This window comes from Polistes fuscatus, unplaced genomic scaffold, assembly GCF_010416935.1.
Source record: "Polistes fuscatus isolate 324 unplaced genomic scaffold, CU_Pfus_HIC Scaffold2, whole genome shotgun sequence".
NCBI classification, from domain to species: Eukaryota; Metazoa; Arthropoda; class Insecta; order Hymenoptera; family Vespidae; genus Polistes; species Polistes fuscatus.
Window position 1 is genome coordinate 17592852 of NW_025113096.1, and position 13671 is coordinate 17606522.

General features: G+C 31.6%; 3 protein-coding genes across 4 annotated transcripts; 2 read left to right on the forward strand and 1 right to left on the reverse strand.

Moving 5' to 3' along the window:
- The first annotated feature begins 564 nt into the window (after positions 1-564).
- Positions 565-2214, forward strand: LOC122516368 (ubiquitin-40S ribosomal protein S27a). Its single transcript, XM_043634117.1, has 4 exons — positions 565-645; positions 1524-1644; positions 1762-1979; positions 2057-2214. The coding sequence occupies exons 2-4, from the start codon at positions 1542-1544 to the stop codon at positions 2204-2206; spliced, it is 471 nt and encodes a 156-aa protein (XP_043490052.1). The 5' UTR covers positions 565-645; positions 1524-1541; the 3' UTR covers positions 2207-2214.
- A 344-nt stretch (positions 2215-2558) lies between these two features.
- On the reverse strand, positions 2559-8171 carry LOC122516361 (protein Aster-B-like). Its single transcript, XM_043634102.1, has 15 exons — positions 7772-8171; positions 7482-7587; positions 7038-7320; positions 6755-6950; positions 5643-5923; positions 5229-5381; positions 4965-5142; positions 4729-4887; positions 4436-4557; positions 4159-4351; positions 3851-4084; positions 3602-3755; positions 3286-3406; positions 3024-3199; positions 2559-2932 (listed from the first exon to the last, which is right to left on the reverse strand). Coding segments are annotated over exons 2-14 (2208 nt in total). The 5' UTR covers positions 7484-7587; positions 7772-8171; the 3' UTR covers positions 2559-2932; positions 3024-3067.
- Positions 8172-8231: 60 nt separating this feature from the next.
- Positions 8232-13194, forward strand: LOC122516362 (YTH domain-containing family protein 3). 2 transcript variants are annotated; one of them, XM_043634104.1, is made up of 5 exons: positions 8232-8327; positions 8968-9055; positions 9156-9183; positions 10472-12270; positions 12392-13194. In XM_043634104.1, exons 2-5 carry the CDS (start codon positions 9020-9022, stop codon positions 12437-12439), a joined length of 1911 nt encoding a protein of 636 aa, XP_043490039.1. In that variant the 5' UTR covers positions 8232-8327; positions 8968-9019; the 3' UTR covers positions 12440-13194. The 2 variants fall into 2 exon arrangements, with proteins under 2 accessions (XP_043490039.1, XP_043490038.1); XM_043634103.1 differs by lacking the exon at positions 8232-8327 and having other exon boundaries at positions 8569-9055.
- Positions 13195-13671: the final 477 nt, after the last annotated feature.

The window sequence follows — 13671 nt, forward strand, 5'->3', positions numbered from 1 at the left end:
TTAGAGAAAAGTCTTAAATGCAAAGATTATTTACATAAATATAGATTGGTCAAATCATTATTTTTAATTAATCAATTATGTAACTCTACCTAGTAAAATGATCAAATATTTTTTTCTTTGGTATTTCCAAACATGTGAGAAGTTCTTTAAGTGACTTCTCATCTTCAATTTTGTCATTGTTTGTATTATAGTTATCGTAACCGCCGTTTGTATCATCCAAATCAGATTGTAAGAAATCTGAATGCTGTAAATGTTTGTAATCTCGTACCATATGCTTGGTGGTCTTGTAACCCTATTAAAACATGTTCTGATTATTACTTTTTATTTATCATCCTACTATTATTTTAAATAAGCATAAAGGTACAACTTTATTCCCTGTTATAGAAATTAATGAAAATGTTGTCTCAAGCACTATGTATACAACTATACGTATAATATCTCTAGTGAAAAACAGATACCAACAAATAGTCACAGATCTGCTAAAATTTAAGATCTTCTTCAGTTAGGGGAATTCAGAACCACTAACAGATGGCGCGATTGATATCCGCTCAATATTTTTAACATTAGTTTTACTTTCTTATACAATTATTACTTTGTTAATCTTACTATGTTCTTTCTTTCCACGGTCGGTTAGCAAAGCTGCAGGTATACTTCAATTAATTTTACTTTTCTTTATCTCACCAAGCTGTTAAAATTATTACCGAACGATTGATATCTCAATCACTGCTCTCCTTATTAACTTAAACAATTAATTTTAAAAAATTAAAACGTTTTATTCACACTTGCGTTAGCACATGGCGTGTGTGAGTGCGCGCGCGCGCAAGCTTGAGATGCGAAAGTGATGGAAAATTAGTTTTTCCGTCGAACTATTATAGAGATGTATACATTCAATGCACTTGTTACGACGTGTTGTATACTCGCATATTGTCTAAAAATGCGGAATGTCGCAATATATATTAATTTAATTGTTGAAGGTTAATATGGAGGAGGTTACTATTTTATTATTTTTAGATTTACTTCTGCTATAAGAACACATTATATTAAACTTTTCTCTTATTCTTGTTTATTTAGTATTTTTAACTTATTCTAGTTTTCATGCGTCCGTTCACTTATACTTATATTTTCACAGTCACACTATCTACACACTTCTTACACACTACATGTAAAACCAATATACATTAGATACAAGACATTCCAACATTAGTAATGAGCGAACATCTCAAATCTGTATGTTTTATTTATCCCTTTGACTGTGCTATGGACGCATATATGCGTGTGGTAAAAATTACCAGCACGGTCTGTTGACGCATATACGTTTTTGTCCATATGAGTGTAAAATAATGTAATGTTGTTTTACGTATTGATTATTGTTTTGAGTCTTGTCACATAAAAATTATATAAAAAAAAACAAAAACTTTAATTATTAAATATAATTTATTATTACATCTGGTTAATAATATCAAAGGGTTAAATTAATTTTGTTAGTTTATTGATTTACTAATTTAAATTGGTATTGTTGCAAGATCTAGGAGGCAGTCATCATGCAGATTTTTGTTAAAACACTCACAGGGAAAACCATCACCCTAGAGGTAGAGGGATCCGATACTATTGAAAATGTTAAAGCTAAAATTCAAGATAAAGAAGGTAAATATCGACAGGTTATTAAATCTTTTATAGAAAGAATATTAGACATATTTAAAGAGAAAAAGGAAAGATATAAATGATTTTATATGAAAAAATAAATTATTTTGTTTTTATTAGGAATTCCTCCCGACCAACAACGATTGATTTTCGCTGGCAAGCAGTTGGAAGATGGTAGAACCTTATCAGATTACAATATTCAAAAAGAATCTACTTTGCACTTAGTTTTGCGTTTACGAGGAGGAGCAAAAAAACGTAAGAAGAAGAATTACTCTACTCCTAAAAAAATCAAGCACAAGAAGAAGAAGGTTAAGCTTGCTGTGCTCAAATTCTACAAGGTATGAATATTTACGTATACAATTTATTTATTGATTTTTATTATAGCATGTTCAATGTTTATCTCTATATTTTGTAGGTCGATGAAAATGGAAAGATCCATCGTCTAAGACGAGAATGCCCTAGTGAGCAATGTGGCGCTGGCGTTTTCATGGCAGCAATGGAAGACCGTCATTATTGCGGTAAATGTGGATACACGCTTGTATTTAATAAACCAGAAGATAAATAAATAAGAAATATGTAAGCAGTTTATTTAATGAAATAAACTTTTTAAATACTGTGCTTATGTTAACTTTTAATTCAATTCTTTATCTTATTTTCTGACGTATTCGTAAATTTGTAAGTAGATTTTTATAATATCTTTCAATGATATTGTACCAATCTTATCAACATATACAACTAAATATTTTTTACAAAGAAAAAAATTGTCCTTGATTTAACTTTAATCTTTCAAAAGAGACTGTTCATCAAAACCAATTAAGATTTACGTCTGAATTCATTATTGACCTAAACCCTGTTTTCTATATATTTATGTAGGGGTAGAGAACAGTTTTAAAAAATAAAGATTATTAACATAAAAATAGATTGATCTAATTCATTATTTTTAATTAATCAATTATGCAACCCTACCTAGTAAATCAAAGTCGTTTTGAAACAATAATCTATTCGTTATGTTTTACATTAAATATATCTATTTTATGACATTTATAACAGAATTAATTATTTTTCTCATGTTAAGCAAATTTGTGTAAAGTATTATACATACATATTCAGTAACACTAAGAAATACATTAATTTCAAATACAAATAGTAAATGTTTAAATATTTATCACTAAATTATTCCATATATTTTGTAGAATTTTTAAATATAATCACAGTGCATCAATAAGTTCTTTCTCCTTTCTCAACTATACACAAGATTATTGATGGAATCAACATTAACGAGAAAACAAATCTGAAATTGAAATATATATTGTAGGTGTAAAAGTAACATTCGTAAGTTTATGGACATGCATAAAAATTGTTTTTGTTATTAATTAATATACCTTGAGCTAACAAAGGAGCGTAACATTATTCCGATAAATTGTATTTATAATTCAGATTTACTCTGTTGTCCTGTGCGAGTATTTGTATTTTTCAGAGGTGGTTTTAATACTGAAAACATCTTTTCTGTTGCGGTAGGATGAATGCTCATTTGTAATTCTGTTAAAGATTCTTCAGTCTGCAGAAAATAGCAACATTATTTTCTTTTAATAAATAATCAAATCAAAAACAGTATAATATATTTATTTAAAGTGTTTGACTTACTTGTCTAAGTAATTGTGCAGCGGTATGCAAAACTCGTTGCCATTTCCGTACTTCTACATTATGCAAACTTTCTTGTTGCTGTAACAAATTTATCCATTCTTCTTCAGTCTTTGGAGTATTCCTATAGATAAGAAATACGTTTGAAATAAATTCATCCGATAAAGCATATATTAAAATTCATCAAAATTACAATAACTTATATGAATATTATATTATATAAGGTATACTACAATTACTATCAACTAATGCAATATAAGCTTACAATTACATGTGTATTTAAGGATTTATAAAATATTATATTTCAATTGTTACATACTTAAGAACATGTAAGTCCATTATTGTGTAAGCTGCAGCTTCTTCCAGGCCCCATAATTTGTAATACAACAACCCATTGATTATCATCAGACATAATACAGCCACCAGAAGCATTGAACTAACTATCATGCCTGCATCGCTTCTAGTACTGGCACCTATGCATTTAATCGATATAAATAAATAGATTTTTCTTTTATATTACAAATTATAAATACAAAAACAGGGGATATACTTATGTATTTCATAATACCATTATTATTATGTATATGTGGCAAATCTGTAGGTAAAGATTGATGGTTGGGAGATATATTATCTGGTGAATGATTTTGTAAAGCATTTCCTGCACACGTTGCTCGTCTCCTTCTACGTGTTTTTCTCTTTAATCCTGCACTCGCCGTACCTTCTTCACATTCTACATTCAAAGCTTTTATTATATTACTAAAATAATCATCAAGTCCAGCCCAACAACTTTTTTCTATCATACCTATCACAACCAGATTTAACAATTAAACAGAAATTTATGTTTCATTAGAAAGAGGGGTTTTTTGAAAAACTTACTTTTCACAAAAGACCAAACATTCTTTTTATATTTGATTTGTGAATATACTGCCAGACTTGTTTCATTGTCCGATACGCTGCTCATACAATAATGAGATAACACGCTAAAGGAATCTGCATATGGAATGCCTGCATTTGTGCATTCTACATCAATGCAGTAAAGAAGGCCTGGTCTGCTGCATGGCAACATAATCTAAATGGAATGTGAAGTACAATACACTTAGCATTACTTTATTTACAAGATATATCATGTAGAGGGTTTTGTTTTTCTTTATACCTGAGTTTCTGTAACTAACGAAGTCCTTGGACCAATTGCTTGAGTTAATGATACTGTCATAGATAGAGTCCTCATTTTTTGACCAGTTTGATCATTATGCCTCCACGCAGACTGCACCAAATCTAAATCAATGAAAACGACATATCTGGATTTTAATTTAGTAAATAGACAATATATATTAGATTAACCAGAAAATAATAGTTAATATTATCATGTCTGATCAATCCAATATTACAAATATTCAACAATATTTTAATTTTCTCTATTGCAAAGTGTAATTTATTATGTATTACCAGTAGTTTTGCGAGCAGTGTGAAAATCCAAAAAGAATTTTGAATTAGTGAATAACAAGGTGAACAACTGATCTATGTGTATAGGGAAAATAGTTTTATAGAGTTCACGACCTTCGTGCGGTGAAGTACATTTCATAGTTCCACGAATGCTAAGTTTTGCTGAAACATTTATTTTTTATTATAGCCAATAAATAAAGACAATAAAATGAAATATATAAATATAAATATAACATTACCAGTATGCTTTTCAGCTTCACTTTCCGTCGTATCGCTTAGATCAGTTGGATCAAGAACTGGATCTGTTCTAGGCTGAAGTGGGGGTGGGGGTGGAGATAAAGATACAATTTGTTCCTCTATTTCATTAATTGGTTCTACAATAGGGGAAGTTGAATTTTCCATGCTTGCACCTTCTGCCTATGTTTTTAAAAGATAAAATATATGAATACACATAAATACGATAACTCATTGCATAATATAAAACTTGATATTAAATATATTACTTCGGAAAATGATTCCACGGATAATCGCGTTGAAAATTTCTCTTCGTCTGTAGCTGCTAATGGTGGTACATAATCTTCATCGTCGGACGTTAATCCCAATTCATCCCCATAACTAGTGTGAACAAGTTGCCACATTTCGGCCATACTCATAGGCTAAAAGAAAACATCATGAGGAATTGATTTCTTTTTTTTACTTTTATCCGAATATAAATACTTAAGTAATATCAAGATAAAACTTATATACTAATCTTTCCTATTAATCTTGCTTCTACTATTAAGATAAGATAATATAATAAGGCATTGATGTTACTAGCATAAGCACATAAATGTTATTATACAGTCTGCTTTATGATTTGAAGTACGTAATTAAGACTTGTGATCAAATTTCTCTTTGTAATATGAAATTCATCCTACCTGACCAATCAGAGCATTTTGCCAAACACGGAATAACATCAAATACGTCTTGTCCCTTGCACCAAATGAAGTCAAGAAAAATTTATCGCTAACTGTAGATATTAAGATAGCATTGGGAATCACAAGCGCTGTTTTTTCTTTAGTAATAGATGTAACGTCTTTCCAACGTAGAGACACCAATGTCTCCCACATGAAAATATTGGCATAAAAGCAGACGTAGTTTTGAGAGACATAAAGCCTTCCATGCACTAATATCTCGCGTTGTAGGGCACAGGAATAATCTAAAAATTCAATTTGTATATGTAAAATAAGGCATAGAATTAACAAGGAGAATAAAAAAAAATTAGATTTAAAGGAATAAAACTAATTTATAATATAGTTTAATGTGCATCCATTAACTATCAATTTTTATGTAAACGATCATTAATTGATTTAATTTAAGAGAAATCAAGATATTTAATTATGTTGTTAAAAAACCAAAAGTATTGTATTAATTGATCGATCAAACAACAGGGCTTCATGCAACAATATCAATAAATATAATTTGGTTTTTTTTTCTTTTTACGTAATATGCGTAGATGCCTAAGTACCAACAATTGTCTAATTTAACGAATACGGTATTGTAACATGAATCTTCAAGCTTTGTTTATGGGTAAAAGCTATTAGTTTTTCTAATAAATTTGAAAGATTAAGTTTTTAAAAAATTTCATACTCAAAGATATTAATCAGATGCACGTTTAGGCAATGTATAATCTTAAATAAAAGTAGAGAAAAAAAGAAATAAAAGAAAAGAGTTTGTATAACATCAATTTCTCTTAAAAAGTAACTAAATAATGCCATATCTGAACAACAAAAGCAATGTCAGATGAGGTGGCAGGGGATAACTTACTAAGGAGAAAGATGATAGATAGAGATGTTTCACAATCTGATTTGTGGATTCAGGATTCTTCTATAAAGGTTCTACAATTGATATAGTCTCGCATGAATAACACTTAAAGCTATAAAAAGTGTAAGAAATATTTTAGAACTTTGCTAACCCTATTGACCTGCTTTTATTGTATCCTCTTTTTATTTAAATATAATACGTCCTTTCGAAAAATAAAATTACTTACCTACAACTAATCTCTCATCGTCCGGAACATCTTTAAATATTCGTTTAAAATCTTCTGATCGAGATTTGTACGTTGGGTATAAGACATGGTACCACGATTTTTTTTTATTTCTATCTCCATTCCTGGATTCTTTTTTACTTTCGTGTGCAGAACTCTTATTATAATCTACTGAATCGGATGACTTGTTTATCGCTTCCTGAATAACAAAGGATAATAAAATATTTAAAACTTGATGAAGAAGCAGCTAAGAAAACTCTAACATCAATATAAAATATAATATCACCTGCGATTGATCATCAGATTTATTTGCACGATTGGACTCTTTACTTGAATCAGAATTTAATCTAATATATTCTCGTTTGCAATGAGCTTTAGGGCTTGGGCGAGGAGATAAATTAGGACTTGATATAGGGCTACCACCTCCGCTATTTATTGTTTCTTGAGATATCTCAGTTGATATTCCATTTCCTACATTTGTAGCGCCACTCTGATGTCCCAAATTTGACGAGTTTATACTATTTATTACATCATGACTAGACGTTAACAAATTTTCAACCGATTTATTCCTATAAGAAAGAATGTTAAAGTCAAATGTTGTCTCCAAAATAAGTAAAAACGTTTGCGTTATCAATAATGTAGCTACGAGCGAAACATGACCAAAAAAAGAACTCATATTAAATGGAGTTAGTATAATGCATTGAAAAAACTTGCACATGAAGATACATACATGCTTGATACAGGATATTTTTGTATCAATTCCACTTTATAGTGTTTAATATGTACACAATAGCATTGTCGAATAATTCAGTTGTAGAATATGTCACCCATTGAAACTCCAGAGTATTACAAATTAATTACACAAAACAAAGCGTTCGTGTTAAGATACAATAGAAACGATTAAAAAACAAAAATACATACATATATATATATATATATATATATATATATATATATATATATGTAACATACATTTACTTAAAAATCAAAATAATTATTCGACATTTAGAAAAGAATCACCTGCCACCGTAAGAATAGACATATTTCAAAGCGAGCAAGCTGTCACGTTCAACACAAATAAGTTGTTATCGAACAACTTTAAATCATAGATGACATTATGTTACTAAGTATCAATTATTTATAAAGATATCATAACAAATAATGCGATGTCTAGAGTTTCAAAAAGAAAAACAAATACTATTTCCACTATATAAAAATCACAGTTCTTTTTTTTCTTATTCAAACGTAGAAGTAAATTTAAGTACGAATTTTTAACCGATTAATTCCTTCCGAATGAGCGGCCATACTGATGCTCGTATCAACCAGCGCCATGACTGGCAGGACCAACACTCAGCCCTACCAATTGCACCAACACAAATAACACTACCGATATAAGGTAGCCTAATAGTGTTACCTTATTGCAATCTATATATGTTCTATATTACATGCATACGATTTAATACGATTGTAGATTTTAAGCCCAAACATTTGCATCACACAAGATGAACGAAACTAAGAATTAAGGAAAGAACGACGACGGTCCCTCGATCGGGGAATTATCGACATTTATCTAAAGGTAAGAAACGACCAATCACATAAGCAAGACTACGATGATAATTGATTGATCAGCCGTTTTCCGTAATTCACATATCAAGGCTACCATCTTATCTACTATTTTATCTATTCAAAAATTCATTTAATTTATACAAATGAAGGGAATAAATCGATATATAATATATGATATATAAATATGTGTATGATTTATATGCCTATATTATATGCGTGTGTTATGTATGTACGTGTACGCGCGTACCTACACGGACGACAAAGGCAATCAGTTAAATTTCATCTATAAAAATTCCCTAAAGAGAAAATCGTGAAAAAGGATAAGCGACAGTGACATTTATTTTTAGACAGTTACTCATTTGGTCAGTACATACGAGAGGTCAGTGTACGTCACGTAGGTAGCATTCGGAGTGAAAAATTTGATGAAAATTTTTCTGATTTTGTGGATAAAAAAGGAGTCTTTCCTGAGACTCTCTCGCGGCAGAACATTAGGAGCCAGTTCGCGGAGGTCTCAGGTTTAGGGAGAATTTCTAATCTACGTAAAATAGTGACGAACGTTTGAAGAAGTGATCGCGTATACTTTGGAAAGTATTCGCGGTGTCCTATGTAATATTCTGGTGTTGCATTTGAAAACTGTTTTTTTCTTAAAGCATTGCTGTCGTTTCGACGTCTGTAAAGAACAGACGGACCGTTCGACAGGTTATGTCAGCTGGATTGGCAGGTGCTGTCTCAAATCAGGTCAGTGTGTTGACTTGCTACCACACTGCTACTCTGCACATTCCTTTCACTGAAGCAGCCATTCTAAATTTTCTATATTTTTTCATGCAACGGAATGCAGCGGATGAAAGGGCAAACCAACAATCAAGGTAAGACCTTTTTATTGTTATTAAATTTTTTTTACGTCGCTCTTTTAACTTTTCCGCGTGTATGCGTCTTATACTGTATGTATCTTTAACGCGTGTATGTGTTTGCGCGCGCGCACGCGCGCAACAGAATGTCGTTTAATATGTATAGGGACCTAGTCCATATCTATCTATACATACATAATATTTGTACTATCTATACAACGCATTATCTACATATTTCTATTTTATAAATCTTTCTCTTTCTTTTTCTTTCTCTCTCTCTCTCTCTCACTCTCTATATACATATATATATATATTTATTTTCGTACTACACACAACACACAACACACACACACACACAGGAAATTTAATTATCCCAAATATGTATACATTCAGAAAAAAATATAGAAAATTTAAAAATAAGAAATAACAATGATTATAGAATTTGATATAACTTGCATGTTCTGCTTCTTTCAATGTCCATTACCCAATAAATAATTCAAATAGATGAAACAAATATATTTTTTAAAAGGTTAATTACTTATATAGATATTCTTTAATGTTTCATTTTTTAATATAAATTTACTTGTGTATTATGGTTTGGATTTGTAATTAGTTAATATTTGTATACATTTATATATTCTAAGCTATAGTTAACACGTTGAATGCTACGTCAGTCCCTAGGTACTGACAGTGAACTTTCCGCTCAGGCGGCATCAGTCCCTAAGGATTGATTTTTAATTTAGATGGCATGAATCCTAGGTTATAATTTGAATGAATTTTATTAAAATATTTTAAGCAAAGACATAGTTAAGATTGGCACATATTACAGTGCCAGTGCTCACTTGCTGCCACCTGAGCGGAAAGTATACCAAAATCAGTGCCGCACTCAACGTGTTGAACATAAATGCTTTCTTCTCTTTTGTTATTATTTATAATTAATTAATATAATATAAGTTAATAAAGTAAGATTTAATATGCAGTATCAGTGTAATTGAAAAATGTTGTAAATGTATTTGCTCATAAAACCTTTATTATTACAAATAATTTTGTTATCTTTAGTTCGGAAATGGATATTTTATATTCATGTACTTGTCTTTACTTAAGAGATAACTCACTTGCTTTGATAATATATTTTTAAGTCATATGTATGTTTCTTAATATCATGGCTTTTGATATAAAATATATCATAACCCATATTGGAATATCCAAATTATTAAGAATTATGCGATTTGATGTTAATATTTTTAAGGCATTGAAAATTGTATATTATTATTAAGTTAATTAAATATAATATTATGTTCTGTAGTAAGCAATGGTCCTAAAGAACATCAGCAACAGCAACAGCAATCAGAACATGCTGCTGGAGAAGATACTGGATTTGATTCATGGAGAGGAAGTAATAATACGCAGCATCATTCAAGTTATCCAATTGGTACCGGCGATCCTTATAGTCAATACTATGCAGGAACATCGTTTCCTTATCAAGCGTTTGGTGCCGGGGATGGTACCTGGTCGAATGGAACAGATCCAGTTGCATTTCTCTCTGGATATGGAGGTCAAATAAGTCATGATGCATATGGTATGGATGGAATGTTCTCCGCGAGTGCTGGTGGTGGTTTTAGTACATTCGGTCAACCTGCCTTCAATTATTTCCATGGAAACGGTGATTTTAGTGCTTGGAGCACACCTAGAAAAACTCGCTATGAAGATTATTATCAAGCACCAAGAGGAAATGAGAGTTACCCGACACCGAGTAGCGCTACTATTAAGACTATTGAACAAAGTGTACAAAGCTTATCGATTGGAAGCGGGGAGGTTCCAAGACAAGATCAACAAACAACATCTAATCAGCAGATAAAATCTGAAGCAAAGGAGCCAAGAAAAGTTACTTGGGCAAGTGTAGCGAGTCAACCTGCTAAACCTGTTCCTCCGCTTTCTTCATCGCAAGGAATGAAAAAGAAAGCTGGAATGCCACCACCACCTATTGTACCAGGAAAACACAATATGGATATAGGAACATGGGGTGAAGGAAAATCATCTGCTCCTCCTCCGCCAACCGCACCTCCGCCGCCGCAAGTGCAACCACCGGTTCCACCTCCTCCGCCACCTGTTCAAAGACAAAGACCACCCCCTCCACCCTGCTGGAACAGGCAACAAACTACTCCTCCGCCACTTCCCCAATCGCAAATCCATATGCCGACTCAATCGCAGCACCAACAACATCAACAGCATCAGCAACATCAGCAACATCAGCAGCATCAACATCAACAACATCAAGCCCAACAGCAACAACAACAACAGCAGCAACAACAACAACAACAACAACAACAACATCAGCATCAGCAGCAGCAGCAACAGCAGCAGCAGCAGCAATCGCAGCAGTCACAGCAACAGCAACAACTTGTGCAAACTCAATCTCATCCCGTTTTGGATGAACTTAAAGTGAAAAATGATTATAATCCGGTAGAATTTGATCAGACTGCACCTGGAGCTAGGTTTTTTGTAATTAAATCTTATTCAGAAGATGACATTCATAGATCCATTAAATACGAAATTTGGTGTAGTACGGAACATGGAAACAAAAGACTGGATCAGGCATATAGAGAAGCTAGCCGCGAAGGCGCACCTTTGTATCTTTTTTTTTCTGTTAATGGATCTGGCCACTTTTGTGGTATGGCTCAAATGGTTTCTCCTGTCGACTATCAAAGTAATAGCTCTGTTTGGTCTCAAGATAAATGGAAGGGACAATTTAGAGTTCGTTGGATTTATGTCAAAGATGTCCCTAACATGGAATTACGACATATTAAATTAGAAAACAATGAGTATAAACCAGTAACCAATTCAAGGGATGCGCAAGAAGTTCCTCATGCGAAAGGTGTAACAGTTCTGCGTATACTGCATACTTATCGTCATTCTACTAGTATTTTTGATGATTTTGGACATTATGAAAGAAGACAAGCAGAAGAAGATCAACGTAAAGCACCTTTGAATTCTATGCAGCATCATCACCCTTCTTCCAACCATAGAAATAGAGGACATCCAGGAGATCTGTCGCGAGACCATCATCAGCACTCTCAACATCATCTTCATCAACATCAACGCAAGGTAAGCATTGATTTTATCTAAGTGACATATAGTTATTCGTGAAAAATGGATAACACGTATGTTCTAATATTTCCTTCTTTCTCTCCCTTTCTTCTCCTTCTCTTTTCCCCGTTATTTTTAGGATCGAGATGGGGGCCGTGGTAGAGGAAGAGGAGGTTCTCGTCAGTAGCAATGAATACAGTGGAAAACTATTATTATTGGGAAGAAAAATGAATGGACAAGAAGAACGCTGCGACTAATTATCATCTTATTCCACATGTTCGCTTTTCAGGATTTGAAATAGGCCTTGCCTTTCCATCATAGAACTCTCTACATCAAGGCCACTTCCTTTTGTTAAATGATTAATAATACATATGATAATTAGCGTCGCGTTAACATAATAAATATTATGTAATAATAAATATTACAAAGAAGAACGCGTAATTCAATTTCAAAGGATATTGGGTAAACTTGATGACGGTAATAAGTATCTAGTGTGGTGTTGCGTGTTATTCGTCGAAAGGTGTTTCTTAAACGTACAAATTAATAAAAATGAAAGGAAAAAAGCAAAAAAAAGAACAAACAAACAGGATATGAAACAGATGGAAAAAAACTGTAATACATGGACTAATTCTTGTAAAATGCTTAAACTTTTGTTGAAAATGTAAAAAAATCTACGCGAGAACAATATTATATCAAGTGTCATTTAAATTAATCAATGTTCTAAACGTCAGTGGACATGTAATCCGGTGCCTGCAACTGAGAGGGCTTTCCTTTCTTTGTTAAAGAGATGCAGGAGCTTATTCAATGTTCTGTTATAATCATTATGCTTGACCATTGAATAGTAGCTATAGTTATTATCAACTGATTGTTTTGATTCATCTATTATTCTATTAACTATGGATTGCAAAAATGGTTGGAGATATTATACAAGGAAAAATAAAAGGGAGAAAAGAAAGATGGAGGGGGACAATATTGTGTAGTTACTTTATTGTAACTTAAACGATAATATGGATGATTATTATTTTACAATATGACATGTATTTCATAAAGCAAGATTATTCTTATTGTTAAATATGTTACTATAATTTTTCTTGTGGAATAGTATAATCTCTAGAATGGATACAAAAAATATATCTTGCAAATTAGAATTATTTCTACAATGGAACAGATTTATTTTGCATTTTTCTATTAGGCTTAGATTATTATGTCTAGATCATCTCTATCTAAAAACTATGCTTTTGATGAAAGTGCTACGTAATTTAGAAAACAGTAATCTATATTATCTATCAATTTTACAATCTGCAAATGCAAGTAGTAAATCAATATTTTAGGCAACTATATATATAACATTATATATATATAGAAAATTTACAATGTAAAAAATATATTTAAAAAGGAAAGATTATTTCCTTCCTTTCA